The 17,852-nt window shown below is 45.6% G+C and overlaps 1 protein-coding gene across 3 annotated transcripts in view; it reads left to right on the forward strand.

Annotated features, from left to right (window-relative positions):
• The window catches only part of TASOR (transcription activation suppressor), a 208,983-nt gene extending 191,944 nt beyond the window's left edge, over nucleotides 1-17,039 (forward strand). For all 3 annotated transcript variants that reach the window (XM_073574135.1, XM_073574137.1, XM_073574136.1), the window contains one exon: nucleotides 16,360-17,039. In XM_073574135.1, coding sequence (XP_073430236.1) covers nucleotides 16,360-16,838 — 479 coding nt within the window. In that variant the 3' untranslated portion in view covers nucleotides 16,839-17,039. The remainder of the gene's footprint in view (nucleotides 1-16,359) is intronic.
• Nucleotides 17,040-17,852: the final 813 nt, after the last annotated feature.

A 17,852-nucleotide genomic window follows, 5' to 3' on the forward strand; every position in this document is an offset into this window, starting at 1 on the left:
TTCCTCAGGGGATGACATAAAGTGAACAGATACAGCCGTTTCTGGTTAAATACATACAATGTTTGAAATTTGGCGCCAAGAACGCATGTGACAGGGAACAGAAGTCAAAGTTCAGAGGTTAAAACTGCACAGAACAAAATTATAATCATTTCTCTTTTTTCTGTTGCAGAGTATATGTTAAAAAAGAGAAATGATTATAATTTTGTTCTGTGCAGTTTTAACCTCTGAACTTTGACTTCTGTTCCCTGTCACATGCGTTCTTGGCGCCAAATTTCAAACATTGTATGTATTTAACCAGAAACGGCTGTATCTGTTCACTTTGTCATCCCCTGAGGAAGAAGTGGTTCACACTTTGAAACGCGTTGGAAATTAAACGGTTAATATTTCTCATGTTGTGGTGACTTTATCCTGGTCAAGCAGCGCACAGTAAGCCCGAGAATAACATATCCATAAGGATTCGTATTGGCGGTCACACAGTGGACCTTCGGGCGTGCAGCAGGCTGACGGCGAGTTTATATGCTTATACTTTCCCTGGAAAGAGGGAGTATACTTTTGCTATATCTATTCAATTGTCCACCAGATAAGACCCTATTGCGCTTTTCTGTTTCCTAGTTTTATTATATTAGATCATATCAGAGGAGAGATAAATGAATGTAAAATCTTTTTTTTTGTGATCGCTGTTTTTCGGTGAATAATGCCAATCTGGCAATCACGTGACTGAGGATGAATTAACCAACCCGAATCATGTTCTCCTGGGTCTCTGCTACACTCTTATTTCTCAGCGCTGTTAAAAAGCGGTGCTGAGGAATAAGTACCCTTAGCTGCTGCCTTTAAAAGCCGTGTCATTAAGGGGTTAAAAATGTAGCAGTAATTTTTCATTTTTTCAAGGAAATTTACAAAACCTTTTTTTTTTTTTTTTATTAGGGACCTATTCAGTTTTGAAGTGTCTTTGGGGATCCTATATATTGGAAACCCCCAGAAGTGATGCCAACTTAAAAATGGCACCCCTCAACATATTAAAGTGTTTCCAGGTAGTTTAATACAGGAAAGATGTATATCTTTTTACCGTGTTAGCCAGTAGATAGAATAATATTCAGAATTTGAGAGTCCTCAGTGGTTGATACCTTTTAATGACTAAAGGTACTGTCACACTTGGCGATGCACCAGCGATCCCGACCAGCGATATGACGCGGTCAGGATTGCTGGTGCATCGCTAAGTGGTCGCTAGTGAGCTGCCACACAGGCACATCTCACCAGCGACATAGCAGCGGTCGGGGGTCGTTACTTACCTGTCAGACGAGGCGATCCTGACGTCCTCCCGCCTGCGTCCACGCATCGCTCGTCGGCGCCACAGGAAGCCCAGCAGGAAGCTGACGACGAGAAACGGTCCAGGACGTTCTTGCGCGACCAGCGATAACCAGCGGAGGAGCCGGTCGGAGGTAAGTATCAGACATGGCGATATCGCTAGCAATATCGCTATAACGTCACAAAACCAGTGACGTTATAGCGATATTGCTAGCGATATCGCTTAGTGTGAAAGGCCCTTTACTGAAAAGATGGTATCACATTGCAAGCTTTCGAGACTACTCAAGTCTCTTCATCAGGCATTGACTAATACAAAATCTGAAGAGTTACATATTTATACACAACACAGCACAAAAAAAATGCAATAGATAAGACAAGTGACGCGAAGCAGAACTATCATTGTGGGAGAAGGAGAAACATAAATATTAGACCAGTTCATAGATAAGGAGTCCCTCTCCCACAATGATAGTTCTGCTTCGCGTCACTTGTCTTATCTATTGCATTTTTTTCTGTGCTGTGTTGTGTATAAATATGTGATTCTTCAGATTTTGTATTAGTCAATGCCTGATGAAGAGACCTGAGTAGTCTCGAAAGCTTGCAATGTGTTACCATCTTTTCAGTTAGCCATTAAAAGGTATTAACCACTGAGGACTCTCAAATTCTGAATATTTTTCCAGGTAGTTTATTAACCCTTCAGGTGCTTTCAGGAATTACTGCAGTGGCATAACAGCAATGAAGAAATGTAATTTTACCATTTAAATTTTGATAACTTCTGAACAGGCTCTATAGCGGTCAGACTCTAAACACCATGATTTGGCCATGAATTGCCATTGCAAACATGAGAACCACACAATCAAGATCTCAGGATGCCGATGGGGTTAAAGAGGGAGCCTCTTCACTGTTTACCATCTAGATGCTGTAGTAATGGACAGCAATGTTAAAGGGGGTTAAACGGCTATAGTCGATACCAACACAGATTGTGTTTGATGCAGCAAATTGTCAGCTATAGTGTGCATCTGACAGCTGCTGGATTGTCCTCCGTCGGGGGATGCTATTCACTTATATTGCAGGTCTGTAAAAAGACGTATTGGAGGTCACTAAGGGGTTAAAAATGCCCTGCACAGGTTAATAGCTGTTGGTTTTGAAGGCATGAACCCTACCTGATTAGAGTGAATAATTGAGAATACCAAATTTAACTGGGTGACCAAGATTTTTGCTAGAATCTTGATGTGAGATATGACCTTTTTTGGAATCGCTACAATTGTTGCATAAAGATTTTGGCAGTCTTCCTGGCTGGAATGTATTGTTAATCATATCCAGGTATTTTTGCCACTAGCTCAAATCGCTTAGAGTTCTGTTGGTAGGCCATTTGACGCTGGGGCCTTGTCATTAGGCATGTTCCCCATCGCTTGCTGCACTTCCAAAGAAATTGGACTCTCTAGTGCAGTGTTTCTCAACGCCAGTCCTCAAGACCCACCAACAGGTCACGTTTTCAGGATATCCTTAGTATTGCACAGGTGATAATTTCATCACCTGCTTAAGCATTAATAGCATCACCTGTGCAATACTAAGGAAATCCTGAAAACATGACCTGTTGGTGGGTCTTGTTGACTCGAGTTGAGAAACACTGCTCTAGTGCGTCCCTATCCTTGTCCTGCAGAAACGTAGACCCATCCCACCCAGATAGTTTAATAGCTCCTCTTGTGAATAATTGACTGTAGAGGAGTACAACCTAGAATAAAAACCATTTAGTACTTCTAATTGTTAACATTTCCCTCAAGCTATATATGTAGGAGTTTTCTCCCTGCACTTTAGCTAAGTTAGAAGATGTCCAGTTGCCTCTCTCTCCTCATAATACTGCTGCTAATACATGCATTTGTTGTCTGCCTGCTACAGCAGGAAGGACTGTAGCTGCTTTTGAGCACCCTTCCACTGTGACAAATTATCAGGGTATTGGTTTAGAATATACACTTGCGCCGTCTCCCCTAACTCTTACCTTCCCATTCTTTAACCCTTTCCTGTGAATTATTTAATTTCCCTAATAAGTACCTCCCTTAGTAAAGCCTTCATAGTTTGGTGCCGATCCCTCACTAATCTAAAAAATAAATCCGACAATTTCCTCCAAACGTTCTCACAATTAGTTTCCGCCAGAAAGGATTACCTTACCATATATACTCGTGTATAAGCCGAGATTTTCAGCCCTTTTTTGGGGCTGAAAGTCCCCCTCTCGGCTTATACACGGGTCATATACCTGGGGGTCGACGGGGGAGGGGGAGCAGGTGTGTCAGAGATCATACTTACCTGTCCTGCTGCGGTCTCTGCAGCCTCGCTTCTCCACTGTCTCCCTTCCTGTCTTCAGCGGTCGTGTGCTACCTCTCATTACACTCATGAATATGTGCATATTCATGAGTGTAATGAGCGGCTCCACGTGACCACTGAAGAAAGGAAGGGAGACAGTGGAGAAGCGAGGCTGCAGAGACCGTGGCAGGATGGGTGAGTATAGCGATAGTCACCTGTCCCCCGGTCCATCGCTGCTCACCGCTGTCTCTCCTGCATCCTGTCAGTGACGTTTAGGCAGCAGGGAGCGTGGTGACGTGGTTAGTGGGTGCCGCCCCTCTGCTGGCTGAGCAGTCACTGACACAAGAAGCCGCAGACAGCGGCGATGGACCCAGGAGAGGTGAGTATGGCACTTTTTTTTTGCAGCATATGGGGGCATATTCTATGGAGCAGCATATGGGGGCATAGAATATTCCCCCATATGCTGCTCCATAGAATATGCCCCCATATGCTGCTCCATAGAATATGCCCCCATATGCTGCTCCATAGAATATGCCCCCATATGCTGCTCCGTAGACTATGGAGCAGCATATGGGGGCATAAACTATGGAGAAGCATATGGGGACATAATCTATGGAGCAGCATATGGGGGCATAGTCAATGGATTCCACCCTCGGCTTATACACGAGTCAATAAGTTTTCCCAGTTTTTTTGTGGCACAAGTATATACGGTAATTTTCCACTCAAGGGTTGTCCAACCCCCATGGGATCTTCCTGGACCCCGGAACATTAGAGGGGAATGGTTCGACAAGGACCTTGAAGCTTGAAGCATACACCACATTGAGCAGATGGGACCATAGATGAATTGCACCACACCATGTCTATTCTCGAAAGTGATTGGCATGAAACTAAAGCGCAAGAGTCATTTCAGCAGCGAAACGTCTGAATGGAGACCCATTACCTCTCTCCTTCTAAACTTATCCTCATGTGGATTACAAATGTTACTATGTTGCCCATAATAGCGGTAGTTACAGCCATCATCCTGCAGATTTTCTCAATCTGAACATTTGAAAAGTGAGGGGGAATATATACGGTACCACTACAATAATGCATTCAAAGCATGCCACCTTACAGGGCACCTCCACAAATTTTGCCAATGTGTTGAAAGGGGATTTCCTTGTGAATTGCTAGGCTAACCCCCCCCCCCCCCGTGAGTAACTAAAGAAAACCGTATGAAGCGCAAACTCAATCCATGCTCTATGCATCACACTAATGGACTCAGCCATTATGTGCATTTCTTGCAGGCTTAAAATCATTATCCCCGATTTCCTAATATATTCGAAAATGTCTTGTCTTTTCCTCTTCGCCACGACAGCACCCACTGAGAGAGGGGATCCGCCCCAGGAACAGGAAACCTACAGAGAGATAAATGGGGCGGTCCCCCTCGCTCCCTCAGTTTGGTTTCCTGTTCCTAGGAAGGAACCCGCAGAAGAGGATACCTGGTCTGGTAGCCGCCTGCCTGCATAATATGAGCAGCAGGGGCCCCAGGACCGGAGGCAGCGTCGGGCGGAGAGGTGTATTCCCCCCCCCAGAGCTGGCGTAATGCAGGTGAGGCTGGAGGCGAAAGTGGTGCCAAAGCTCACTGGGGTGATGGCTATACCCCCCCTCTCCCCCCCCCCCCCCCGGGGTTGGACGCATTACAAACGCCATCGGGCGTATTGAGGCCGGGACCCCCCCCAGAGTGGCAGAAGGTGCGCTGTGTGCTGAGTGGCGCTGCTGGGAGTCATACCTGCGGCAGGAGAAGGTCCCAGTGCGTGGAGGGGGGCGCAGACGCGCGGTGTCGCCGGCCGCATCATTTGCGGTGACCCAGCGCTCCAGGAGAGGCAACCCGGAAGTGGAGGAGAACTTCCGGGATTAGGCTGAAGGCAGAGACCGCGGGACAACGCCCGCGCATGCGCAGTAGGGGGAGAGAGAGAAAAAAAAAAAAAATGGTGGACAAAAAAAAAAAAAAAAAAGAGGAGCAAAAGGCTTTAAAAGGAAGCCACAGACACAGCGCTAGTGCGCAGTCATGTCGTCGTTAGATGACTCAGCTTCGCTCCCATTAGGTCAGCTAGTGGTATCCCCACTTGGCAGTAGACAGAGCAGTGCTACGAGGAAAACCAATAGCACCAGAAGAAGCGGCAGCTCTAGGAAGGAATCCATTGGGCCTTCCAGGCAAGACGAGCCGTTAGAGAAGAAACGTAAGGAAAAGAAGTCGTCCCATGCCTCGCCTCAGCCTGGGTCCCGGACACCGCAGCCGGTAGTTGCTGACGAAATTCACGGGTGAGTGTTTTTTGGTCAGGTTAGATAATTGATAGCCTTCTCTTTCTGGTCCATACCCCTTTTAGGCTAAAAGAACAGAGAAGGCGAAACATATAGAGTGTGCCTTATGTTCGCAGCCCCTCCCGGATGGCCACCCAAAGAGATTATGCCAATCATGTGTTGAGGAGGCCTTGCAGGAGGAATCCTCACGAAAGAAGGAGGATATCCGGGCAATGATAAGAGAGGAACTACGGGCCTTAGGCGGTTCCAGTAGTCTAGGGGGTCACTCCTCCATGAGAGAAATACGTTCACCTAAAGGAGGAGTCTCGCTGGCGTCCAGGTCGCCGTCAGATACCGGAGAACTAGATTCCAATAAGTCCCAGGAATACCTTTCCTCAGAGGACGAGGATCAGACGTGTTTCCCCACGGACAGTGTCAGTAATCTTGTGAAGTCTGTCCGAAATACCATGGGATTGCCGGAGAGTAAGGACCCCAAGACCCCTCAGGACATTATGTTTGCGGGTATTTCTCGTAAAAAGATCCGAGCATTCCCAGTGGTCCCAGCTGTAAAAGACCTAGTTAAGAGGGAATGGGAGAAACAAGGTCAAAGGACCTTCCTCCCCTTAACGTCAAAGCGTAAGTATCCCTTTGACGATGAGGAGTTAACGGCCTGGTCGAGAGCCCCCAAGGTGGATGCGGCAGTGGCCCCTACCTCCCGTAGATCCTCCTTGCCGGTGGAGGATTCGGGAACTTTGGCTGATTCTTCGGATCGTAAGACCGATACATTCCTCAAAAGATCTTGGGAAGCTTGTACGGCAGCCTTTAAGCCCGCAATAGCAGCCACATGTACGGCAAGATCTATGTTGGTGTGGCTGAACGACTTGGAGGACAATATTAAAAATGGAGTAGCTAGGAGTAGGCTTCTTTCCTCTATGCCCCTCATTAAAGGAGCAGCGGCCTTCCTCTCCGACTCCTCTGCGGATTCTCTCCGGTTGTCGGCTAGAGCCGCGGGACTGACCAATGCAGGCAGGCGGGCCTTATGGTTGAAGGGGTGGAAAGGAGACACACAAACAAAAACTAGATTGTGTGCTATACCCTGCCAGGGTAAGTACCTGTTTGGTACAGAACTGGATGAAATTTTGACAAAAGCGGGGGAGAGGAAAAAGGGGTTCCCTAACCCGTATGTTCCGTTCAACAGGAGGGCCTACAGGAAGCCGCCGTTCGGAAAAAAGAAAGACTTTAGACCCCAGGATCGCTGGGGAAATAAGGACCCCAAGCAAAGAGGCAACCTATTCGGGAAACGTCCCTTCAGAGGAGACAGATCCCGATAAAACCGATATACCGGTAGGTGGCAGGCTATTTAGATTCAGCCGCCAATGGATGAAGGTGATATCAAACCCGTGGGCCCTAAGTATTGTATCATCAGGCCTAAAATTAGAATTCGTTCGGTATCCACCGAACTCCTTCTTATTGACTTCTATGAAGTCCCGTTCTCAGCAGGAAGCACTGGAAATGGAGATTGCGGTACTGCTATCTAAACAGGTTCTAGTGGAGGTCCCAGACGACGAAACAGGGATGGGCTTTTATTCTCCTCTATTCTTAGTCCCAAAACCAGATGGCTCTTACAGGACTATAATAAATTTAAAAAAACTTAATACCTTCCTAAGACTGAGGTCGTTTAAAATGGAGTCGATTAAGTCTGCAATAAAGCTTTTGTTTCCCAGGTGTTATATGGCGGTCTTGGACCTAAAGGATGCCTACTACCATCTCCCCATATATCAAAGGCACCAAAGGTTCCTGCGGGTAGCAGTCTGGTTCAGAGGTCGGATTCAGCATTTCCAGTTTGCGGCAATGCCATTCGGGCTATCCATGGCTCCTCGGGTATTTACCAAATTAATGCTGGAAGTAATGTCATATGTAAGGCTGAATGACACCCTAGTTGTCCCTTATTTAGACGACCTGCTCATAGTGGGGAATTCTGTTTCACAGTGTGAAGCAAGAATAGCTAGAATTATCTCATCCCTACAAACACTGGGTTGGCTAATTAACTGGGAGAAATCCAGACTAGAGCCTGTGACCTGTCAAAGGTTTTTGGGCCTGCAAGTAGACTCTGTAACTGAGGAGTGCCTTCTGCCAAACGCCAAAGTAATGGCCATAATCGACAAAGTACAGAATGCTACAGGAAGACCCGTAATATCATTGAGACAGGGCATGTCCTTGCTGGGGTCACTAATATCATGCATTCCAGCGGTGCAATGGGCTCAGTTCCACTCTAGAGGACTACAGTGGGCTATTCTGCAGGAGATAGATAGACTGCAGGGGCGGCTGGAAGGGAAGATATCCCTATCGCCCGAGGTGGTTGAATCCCTAAAATGGTGGTTAATTCCTTCCAACCTATCGAAGGGAGTACAGTGGTGGGTGACTCCCTCCAAGATACTCACCACAGATGCCAGCCCCTTAGGTTGGGGAGCCCACCTAGTGGAGCACATGGTACAAGGCTGGTGGCGGGAGAATGAAATAGAGGCCTCCTCTAATGTAAAGGAGCTAACAGCGATTTTTTATGCGATATCTCGCTTCCTCCCGCAGTTAAGAGGCGCCCACGTAAGGATCCAGACAGACAATACCACCGCAGTGGCCTATATAAACCGGCAAGGAGGCACGCGGTCAATGCCACTGATGTCTATCGCGGGAAAGATTCTGGAGATGGCCGAGGTCCATCTTCTCTCCTTGTCAGCGCTCCATATAAGAGGAGTGGACAACTCCCGAGCAGACTATCTCAGTCGCCAGGCCCTATACCAGGGAGAGTGGGTCCTCAGCAGAGACGTGTTCGAAATGATAGCGTCAGAATGGGGCAGACCGGAGATAGACCTATTCGCAACCAGAGCCAACAGGCGCGTAAAAAGGTTTGCTTCTCTCTACAGGTCGGACAACCCAGATATTCTAGATGCCCTCCAAACACCCTGGGCATTCCAACTAGCCTATGCCTTTCCTCCGATGGTGCTACTGCCAACAGTAGTCAGGAAAATAAGACAGGAGAGGGCGAGGGTCATCTTGATAGCCCCGTTTTGGCCAAAAAGACCGTGGTTTTCATGGCTGAGAGCCATGTCAATAACCGACCCGTGGATCCTGCCGCTGCACCAGGACCTTCTCTCGCAGGGACCCTGCTACCATCCACAGGCCAAAGCCCTACACCTAGCGGCCTGGAATTTGAAAGGGAACTATTGAAGCAGAAAGGTTTCTCAAAGAACCTAATCAATACCTTGCTACAAAGCAGGAAGGAGTCCACGACAAAAATTTATGCTAAGGTGTGGAGGAAGTTCCTGGCCTTTCACCCAACAAAACTAGCTGGTGAAGTACCCATTACGGCCATTCTAGAGTTTCTACAAAGAGGCCGAGAACTTAGACTCTCAGTAAGCACTCTTAAGGTCCACGTGTCAGCCCTAGGAGCCCTGTTTAACTATAACGTGGCAGCAAATAGATGGGTGACTCGGTTTATCTCGGCCTGTCAACGAGCAGAACCGGTGCATGTGCCTCGACTTCCAGCATGGAACCTTACTCTGGTTTTGGATGCCTTCACTCAGGCACCATTTGAGCCCATAAGCTCAGCGTCAGTAAAGTGCCTCTCATTGAAAACGGCTATGCTGGTGGCCTTAGTATCGGCCAGGAGAGTGAGTGATCTTCATGCTCTTTCAGTAGACCCACCGTTCCTGTTAACAACACGAGACAGTCTCATTTTAAAGACGGACCCGTCCTATCTGCCCAAACGGGCAACTAAATTTCATAGGTCTCAAGAGATATGCCTACCTTCATTCTATGAGAACCCGTCAACACAGGACGAGGAGAAATATCACACCTTAGATGTGAAGAGAGCTGTGCTAGCCTACCTTGATAGGACCAGTCCCTGGAGGCAGAGTAGGTCTCTTTTTGTCTCATTCCAGGGCAGCAGGAAGGGGTCTGCAGTTACATCAGGCACGATATCCAGATGGATTAGAGATGCGATCACAATGGCGTATCTGACAAAAGGAGAAGACCCTCCACTGGGGATTAAGGCGCACTCTACTAGAGCCATATCATCCTCCTGGGCCGAGAGGGCGAACGTCCCAATTGAACAAATATGTAAGGCTGCAACCTGGTCTTCTCCATCTACCTTTTATAGTCACTATAGACTAGATTTGTCCTCTACCGAGGATCTAACTTTTGGTAGATCAGTCCTTAACACGGTGTGCCCGCCCAAGTGATTATCTCTGAAAATCTCTCAGTGGGTGCTGTCGTGGCGAAGAGGAAAAACCGGATTACTTACCGGTAATACTCTTTTGTAGAGTCCACGACAGCACCCGCTCACTTCCCTCCCGTTAAAATTTTTTCACACATGGGTCTCCTTGGTGGTGGAGATTATGATTTAAGTTAGATATGTGATAAAACTTAGTAAGCTTAAAACTGCATAGGGGTAAGATAAATGAATCGCCCAAGCAAAATGACTAAAACATGTATGGCGGTTCCTCCGTTGTTCTCGGTAATACAAACTGAGGGAGCGAGGGGGACCGCCCCATTTATCTCTCTGTAGGTTTCCTGTTCCTGGGGCGGATCCCCTCTCTCAGTGGGTGCTGTCGTGGACTCTACAAAAGAGTATTACCGGTAAGTAATCCGGTTTTTTTAATTCTCTCTCATGCCTTGGATATTCCATGAGAGACACCTAGCTGACACACCCATGAAAATCCAGGGAAATATTAGCCCATACCCTCCACAAGTTTTCATTCCACTTTTCCCAGCAATCTGAATTTATCAAATTAATCCAACTATATGCACACTTTACAAAACACACCCCTTCCCCGGTTACCTAAACTAACCCCTACCTGTAAGGGCTGGAGCATAGTAATACTCCAAGCCAACCATTCCATAAAGGTTCCCAGGCTATTATCAGCTCACAGATGCTTCCTTAGCCTTTACTGGCTTTACAGGGGAACCCCAGAAAAAAAATTGACATGGGGTCCCCCTATAAAATCAAACCAGCAAAGGCTGGGCAGATGGCTGCGAGCTGATATTAATAGCCTGGGAAAGGGGCCATGGATATCAGCACCCCCCAGGCTAAAAACATCAGCTCTCAGCTGCCCCAGAAATTGTGCATCTTATAGATGTGCCAATTCTGGCACTTAGCCTCGCTCTTCCCACTTGCCCTGTAGCGGTGGCAAGTGGGGTTCATATTTGTGGAGTTGATGTCACCTTTGTATTGTCAAGTGATATCAAGCCCACGGCTTAGTAATGGACAGGCGTCTATAAGACACCTATCCATTATTATTCCTATAGAATCATAGAATCGTAGAGTTGGAAGGGACCTCCTGGGCCATCTGGTCCAACCCACTGCTCAAAGCAGGATTCGCTAAATCATCCCAGTCAGATGTCTGTCCAGCCTCTGTTATACTTGCATGGTAAATAAAGGTACAGCCAAAATAAAGTCCTTTATTTGAAATAATCCCACAGACTCCTTTATTGGATCTTAATTTACCATACTTACTGAAGGCCTAACCCCAGACACCTCGTTCTCTCACATCGGTAGATGTGACCGCTCTACCCCGCCTCTGGCAATACACTGACAGGAGGTAATATCTCCCGCAGTATATCACTGTGCTGCCGTGAAAGTACACTCGAGTTCACCAGCTCCGGTGCTCTCATTCACGGCACTACCGCTATGTGAGAACTTTTCCACGCAGTGGTGCCGCAAGTGACCGCACTGGTGCTGATACACTGCGGGAGATAATACCTCCTGTCATTGTATCGCTGGAGGCCGGGTAGAGCGGTCAAATTTCCCGATGACTTCTACACGTGAGATCACCGTGGGACACTCAGATTACCTGGACTACGGCGGACAGGTGAGTATATGTTTGTTTATTATTTTACACTATTTCTAGGAGACAAGTGCTTCGGGGATTTGGTGTGCGGTGAGTATAATGTGTATTTATTTTTGTGAATATGTATGTAATTTTACCTTTTTTTTTTTTTTTTTTTCTCTGTGAGCACAGGCGCCGGCAGATGATACTACTCTCCCATCAGCGGCACCTGCTGTCACTTATCAGTGATAGCAGACATAGCCGGATGAGAGCAGTAGTCTCATCGGACCACACCTTCTTTTTTACCGCAGGTCACCGCTACGGGTGACAGACAGCTGCATAATCACGCTGACATTTGCTAGCATTATCCTTCAGCGCTGTGACTGACAGTACCGCCGGTAGCATTACCGCACACATCCGCAGACAGACGCCCGCCGCACGCACACACACACGCCCACGTGGTCACACAAGTACATGTGCGCCCACAAACACACAGACGCCGCACGCACGAACACACACTAACTTTTATATATATATATATATATATATATATATATATATATATATATATATATATATATAATAATCTCCACACACACATGAATCATAGAGTTGGAAGGGACCTCCTGGGCCATCTGGTCCAACCCCCTGCTCAAGGCAGGATTCTCTAAATCATCCCAGTCAAATGTCTGTCCAGCCTCTGTTTGAAGACTTCCATTGAAGGAGAACTCACCACTTCTCGTGGCAGCCTGTTCCACTCATTGATCACTCTAACTGTCAAAAAGTTTTTTCTAATATCTAATCTGTGTCTCCTCCCATTCAGTTTCAACCCATTGCTTCTAGTCTTTCCTTGTGCAAATGAGAATAAAGTTGATCCTTCTACAATGTGACAGCCCTTGAGATATTTGTAGACAGCTATTAAGTCTCCTCTCAGTCTTCTCTTTTGCAAACTAAACATTCCCAAATCCTGCAACCTTTCCTCATAAGACAGGGTTTGCAGATCGGTCACCATTCTGGTCGCTCTTTTCTGAACTTGCTCCAGTTTGTTGATGTCTTTTTTAAAATGTGGCGCCCAAAACTGGACACAATATTCCAGATGAGGTCTGACCAAAGAGGAGTAGAGGGAAATAATGACTTCACGTGATCTAGACTGTATGCTTCTGTTAATACATCCTAGAATTGCATTTGCCTTTTTTGCTGCTGCATCACACTGTTGACTCATATTCAGTCTGTGATCTATTAATATACCCAAGTCTTTTTCACATGTGCTGTTGCTTAGCCCTATTCCTCCCATTCTGTATATGCTTTTTTCATTTTTATTGCCCAGATGTAGTACTTTGCATTTTTCCCTGTTAAAAACCATTCTGTTAGTTGCTGCCCACTTCTCCAATTTATTTATATCTTTTTGAATCCTCTCTCTTGTCTAGTATTAGCTATCCCTCCTAGCTTTGTGTCATCAGCAAATTTAATCAGTTTACCCTCAATTCCTTCATCTAAATCGTTGATAAAGATGTTGAATAATACAAGGCCCAGGACAGAGCCCTGTGGTACCCCACTTGAGACATTCTTCCAACTGGATGTGCAGCCATTTACGACCACTCTTTGGGTCCAAACACTAAGCCAGTTATGAATCCACCTAACAGTTGCCTTGTCCATTCCATACTTAGTCATTTTTTCAATAAGGATTGTATGAGATACTTTGTCAAATGCTTTGCTGAAGTCAAGATATACTATATCTACAGCATTTCCTTGATCCACCCAATCAGTGATTCCATCATAGAAGGAAATTAAGTTAGTCTGACATGACTTTTTAGTTACAAACCCATGCTGACTCTGTTTAATCACTTCATTCTTATCCAGGTACTGACATACATGTTGTTTAATAATTTGTTCAAAGATCTTTCCTGGTATAGAAGTCAGACTCACCGGCCTATAGTTGCCTGGGTCCACCTTCTTCCCCTTTTTGAAGATAGGAACAACATTTGCTCTTCTCCAGTCTTTTGGGACTTCTCCTGTTCTCCAAGAATTTTCAAAGATTATGGAGAGATGTTCAAAAATTTCTTCTGCTATCTCCTTCAGTACTCTGGGGTGTAATTCATCTGGACCTGGAGACTTGAATTCATTTAGGTTAGCTAAGTGTTTTCTCACTATCTTTCTGTTTATAGATATCCTGGATTCTTCTATTTCCTTACTAGGACAGTGAAGTACAGTTGATGTTACATTTCCTATCTGAGAGAAAACAGATGCAAAATAGGAATTTAAAAGTTCGGCCTTCTCAACATCCTGTCTTACCATTTCATCATTTTCATCCTGTAAAAATCTTATAGCATCTTTGACTTTTCTTTTACTTTTGACATATCCCCAAAATCCTTTATTATTGCTTTTGACATTTCTTGCAAGCCTCAATTCATTGTCAGCTTTAGATAATCTGATTTGTGCCCTGCAGGTTCTGCAGACAGCATTATATTCTTCTTTAGATATGCCTCCCTCTTTCCATTTTATAAACATTTTTTTCTTCCTTTTTAGCATGTGCTTAAGTTCTGTGTTCATCCATCCAGGTTTCCTTAAATGCTTCCTATTCTTCCCTCTTTTCGGAATTGTTAACATTTGTGCTTTGAGAATTTCATTTTTCAAGATTTCCCATCCTTCCTGGACATTTTTGTCTTTAAGGATATCCAGCCATTGGATCCCTCCAATTCTCTTTCTGAATCCCTTAAAATCTGCCTTTCTGAAATCTAACCTTGACGTCTGAGTCTTCACAGGTCTTCCTCCTCTAGTTATCCAAAATTCTAAAATAGCATGGTCGCTACCTCCTAGGGTCCCAGCCACTTTTACCTCCTCAACCATATCCTCCCTGTTTATAAGGATTAGATCCAAGGTAGCAGTTCCCCTTGTTTTCTCCCCTACCTTTTGGAAGATAAAGTTGTCATAGTCGCCTTTATTATGTATATTGCTGTCCCCTTATGCAGTGCCCTCTTGTTATGTATAGTTCCGTCCCTTATATATTGGATTTTATAGAGCCCTGTTTTTTATTTCATGCTGTCCTGTCTTGTTAGCTGTATAATACAATGATGGCTGATGGAGCATGGGAAAGCTTCCTTTTTAATGGAGGAGCTGATGAACTGGTAGGCTGGTCACCGGCTGCTCCATCAGCAGTTATTTTATATCTACAAAGAGAGCGGACTATGTAATAAGAGGGCGCTGTGAATAGCAAAATTAACAATAATACACTATGTAAGAGAAAGCACTGTACATAACAGCAGAGGAAGCTATATAATAAAGGACGGCACCATATATAACTAGAGAGGATGGTACATAATAAGGGACGGTGTTACACATAATAAAAGAGGAAACTATGTAACTAAGGATGGTGTTATACATAAGTACGTACACTATATACTAAGGGACTGTGTTGGACATAAGCGATAATAATGTCTTCCTCCATCTCCCCCTGTTCCTGAGTCCATTGTAATTCACCCACCCATCCAAATCCCCCACACCCCTCATTGTCCTCCTCCCCCCTGCATCCCATTATTGTCCTCTCCCCCTCACCCCATCATTGCACTCTTCACCACCTCTATCATTGCCTTCTCCCCAACACTACCATTGCTTTCTCCTCTGCCACCCCATCATTTCCTCCTCCCCCGCCACCCCCATTTTTGCCCTTTCCACCACCACCATCATTGCATTCTCCCCCACTACCTCCATCATTGCTTTTTCTCCCACCCCATTGTTGCCTTCCACCACTTCCATCATTGCCTTCTTCCATACCACCCCATCATTGCCCTTTCCACCACCTCCATCATTGCCTTCTCCTCCACTACTCCCATCATTGCCTCCTTCCCCACCACTCCCATCATTGTCTTTTCCACTACCACAGTCATTCCCTTCTCCCCCACCCCCATCATTGCCCATTCCACCACTTACATCATTTCCTCCTCCACCCCCATCATTGCCTTCTCCTCCACCTACACACACAGACACACAGCACTATTCACCTCTCTGCACATTTTCCCACTGCGCTACGCATGCTCACACACCACCACCACTCACCAAGTTATTTCACTAATTTTAATGCTATAGGGTAGAGTAGGAATGTAATAGTGTTTTTTTTCTGCAGCATTAGCATTATATGTATCCACATATAGACCTAGCACATCTTATAGTTTCTTCCAGGCATATGACTAGCTCTTGGACCTTTCACGTCATGTGATCATACAGGTGGAAGTTCCTTCAACTGCACGGGATATGCAGTCTCTGTGCAGTTCCTGGTAGCTTCCTCTCCTGCTCTGCACTGATCATATCGATCAGTATTGGGCAGGAGGAGAGAAAGATATTCTCTTTGTGATCCGGAGGGTCTTGGTGTCTGTGTTCTCCTCCATCACAGGAAGCTGCCTTCAGATTATAAGACAAACCGTTTTTCTTGCTAAAATGTGTGGTGCAGTATTTTTTTTTCAATTTGGTGGTTGTACTTAATACGACCATTTGCCCGAGTTTTTTTAATAAGATCCTAATTGTACTTGAAGGTAAATTGCTTCCTTGCCTATGACAGACTCTGAAATTCCAGAAAGTTCTGACTTTATATTGTTTGAATAAGTAATGTCTCATTTTATGTGGCCAATTATTTAGGAAAATTCTCTTTGTAAAACAGCTCTCGGCACAGCTGATGTTAAGGAAGAGGACGACGACATGTCCCTGGATTCTGCTGATGGATCGCTAGAAATTGAATTATGCGCCAACTCTGCAAACCCTAAATCAGAGAGAGGTAAAGCTGCAAGCCTATCAGAAGCTGAAGATGCTAAGAAGGAGGGCGTAAATCCCAGTTCTCCCATCGTAGATGCCGATTACATGCAGCCGGTGACTCCCATCTCCACAGCCGGTTCCACGACAGGTGACAATAGCAGTGTGACAGGAGATGACCTCTCTTTCCGGGACTACAATAGCAGGCCGTTGGGTATTTCCCCTTTCAACCTTCTCACGCATCAGACTTTTCTTGGATCTAGTGTATACCCTCCTATGCTGGGTAACCAAACATCAGGGGAAAACAATTTCACAAATTCATACAGTCAGCCAACGGATCAGGAGACGGCACTGCATTCTGAGTGGGATAATAAGTGGAATATAAAATAGATTTTTTTTCTATCTACTTGCAATATAAACTAAATATTTATATATAAATGACTTTGTAAGATTTTTTTTTTTTTCGTTTCTTACCTAAAGATAGCATTTTATTATGTATTGAGGAAAAAACCCTCTCTTCTCTGCCTCTTTTTGGATTCTCTGTCATGTACATTACACATCAAGTGAATAAATTTTTTACATAAACTGAAAGATCCACACAGTTACGTGGGCCATTCATTTCGTATTGGGGCTGCAACAGAGGCAGCTGGGGTGGGGGTGGGGGGTGGGGTTGTTGAGCTCGGAGATTGTGAGGAGGATTGGCCGGTGGGAGTCACAGCGTTATTGGTCCGACCTCAGGGCTGCGGGGAAGCTAATAATTATGGTTATTAAAATTCACTAATTTATGTTTGTTTAATTACAGGACCAGTTCCACTTCTAGTCTGGATTCTAGGCCATTCTTGCGTTCACTGGGGAGCGCTGCGAGCAGACAGATGGACTGACGGGAGACAGATGGGTTTCGCAAGGGAGATGGCGTTAATTGGGTGGCTTGGTTTTAGGGATATGTCCTGGAATCGGGTGGTACATGAGGTTTACCGAGCTGTTCACCTCGATAGGGCCCCAGACATTTTAGTCTTGCATGTGGGGTGTAATGACCTGGGGGTCCACCCTGGGAGGATGTTGATTAAGGACATTAAAATACATCTGATGCGGCTATGGTCGGCATTCCCGAGTTTGAAAGTAGTGTGGTCTGACATTGTACCCAGGAAGATTTGACTGGGGGTATGGTCGGTTCAGAAGATTAACAAGGCACTCATTAAGGTCAACAAGGTGGTATCCAAATTTGTAGTACAGAACGGGGGAGTGGTAGTGCGCCATGCAGATCTAGATCTTATGGAAGAGGATTTTTGGTTAGCGGATGGAGTGCACTTGAATGCGGTGGGGATAGATTTGTGGACTTTAGGGTTACAGGAGGGGATAGAAAGGGCAAAGGCATTGCTGGATGGTGGAGTCTCAAGCACTTGA

This window comes from Dendrobates tinctorius, unplaced genomic scaffold, assembly GCF_039654945.1.
Source record: "Dendrobates tinctorius isolate UK_male_01 unplaced genomic scaffold, ASM3965494v1 ptg000038l, whole genome shotgun sequence".
NCBI lineage: Eukaryota > Metazoa > Chordata > Amphibia > Anura > Dendrobatidae > Dendrobates > Dendrobates tinctorius.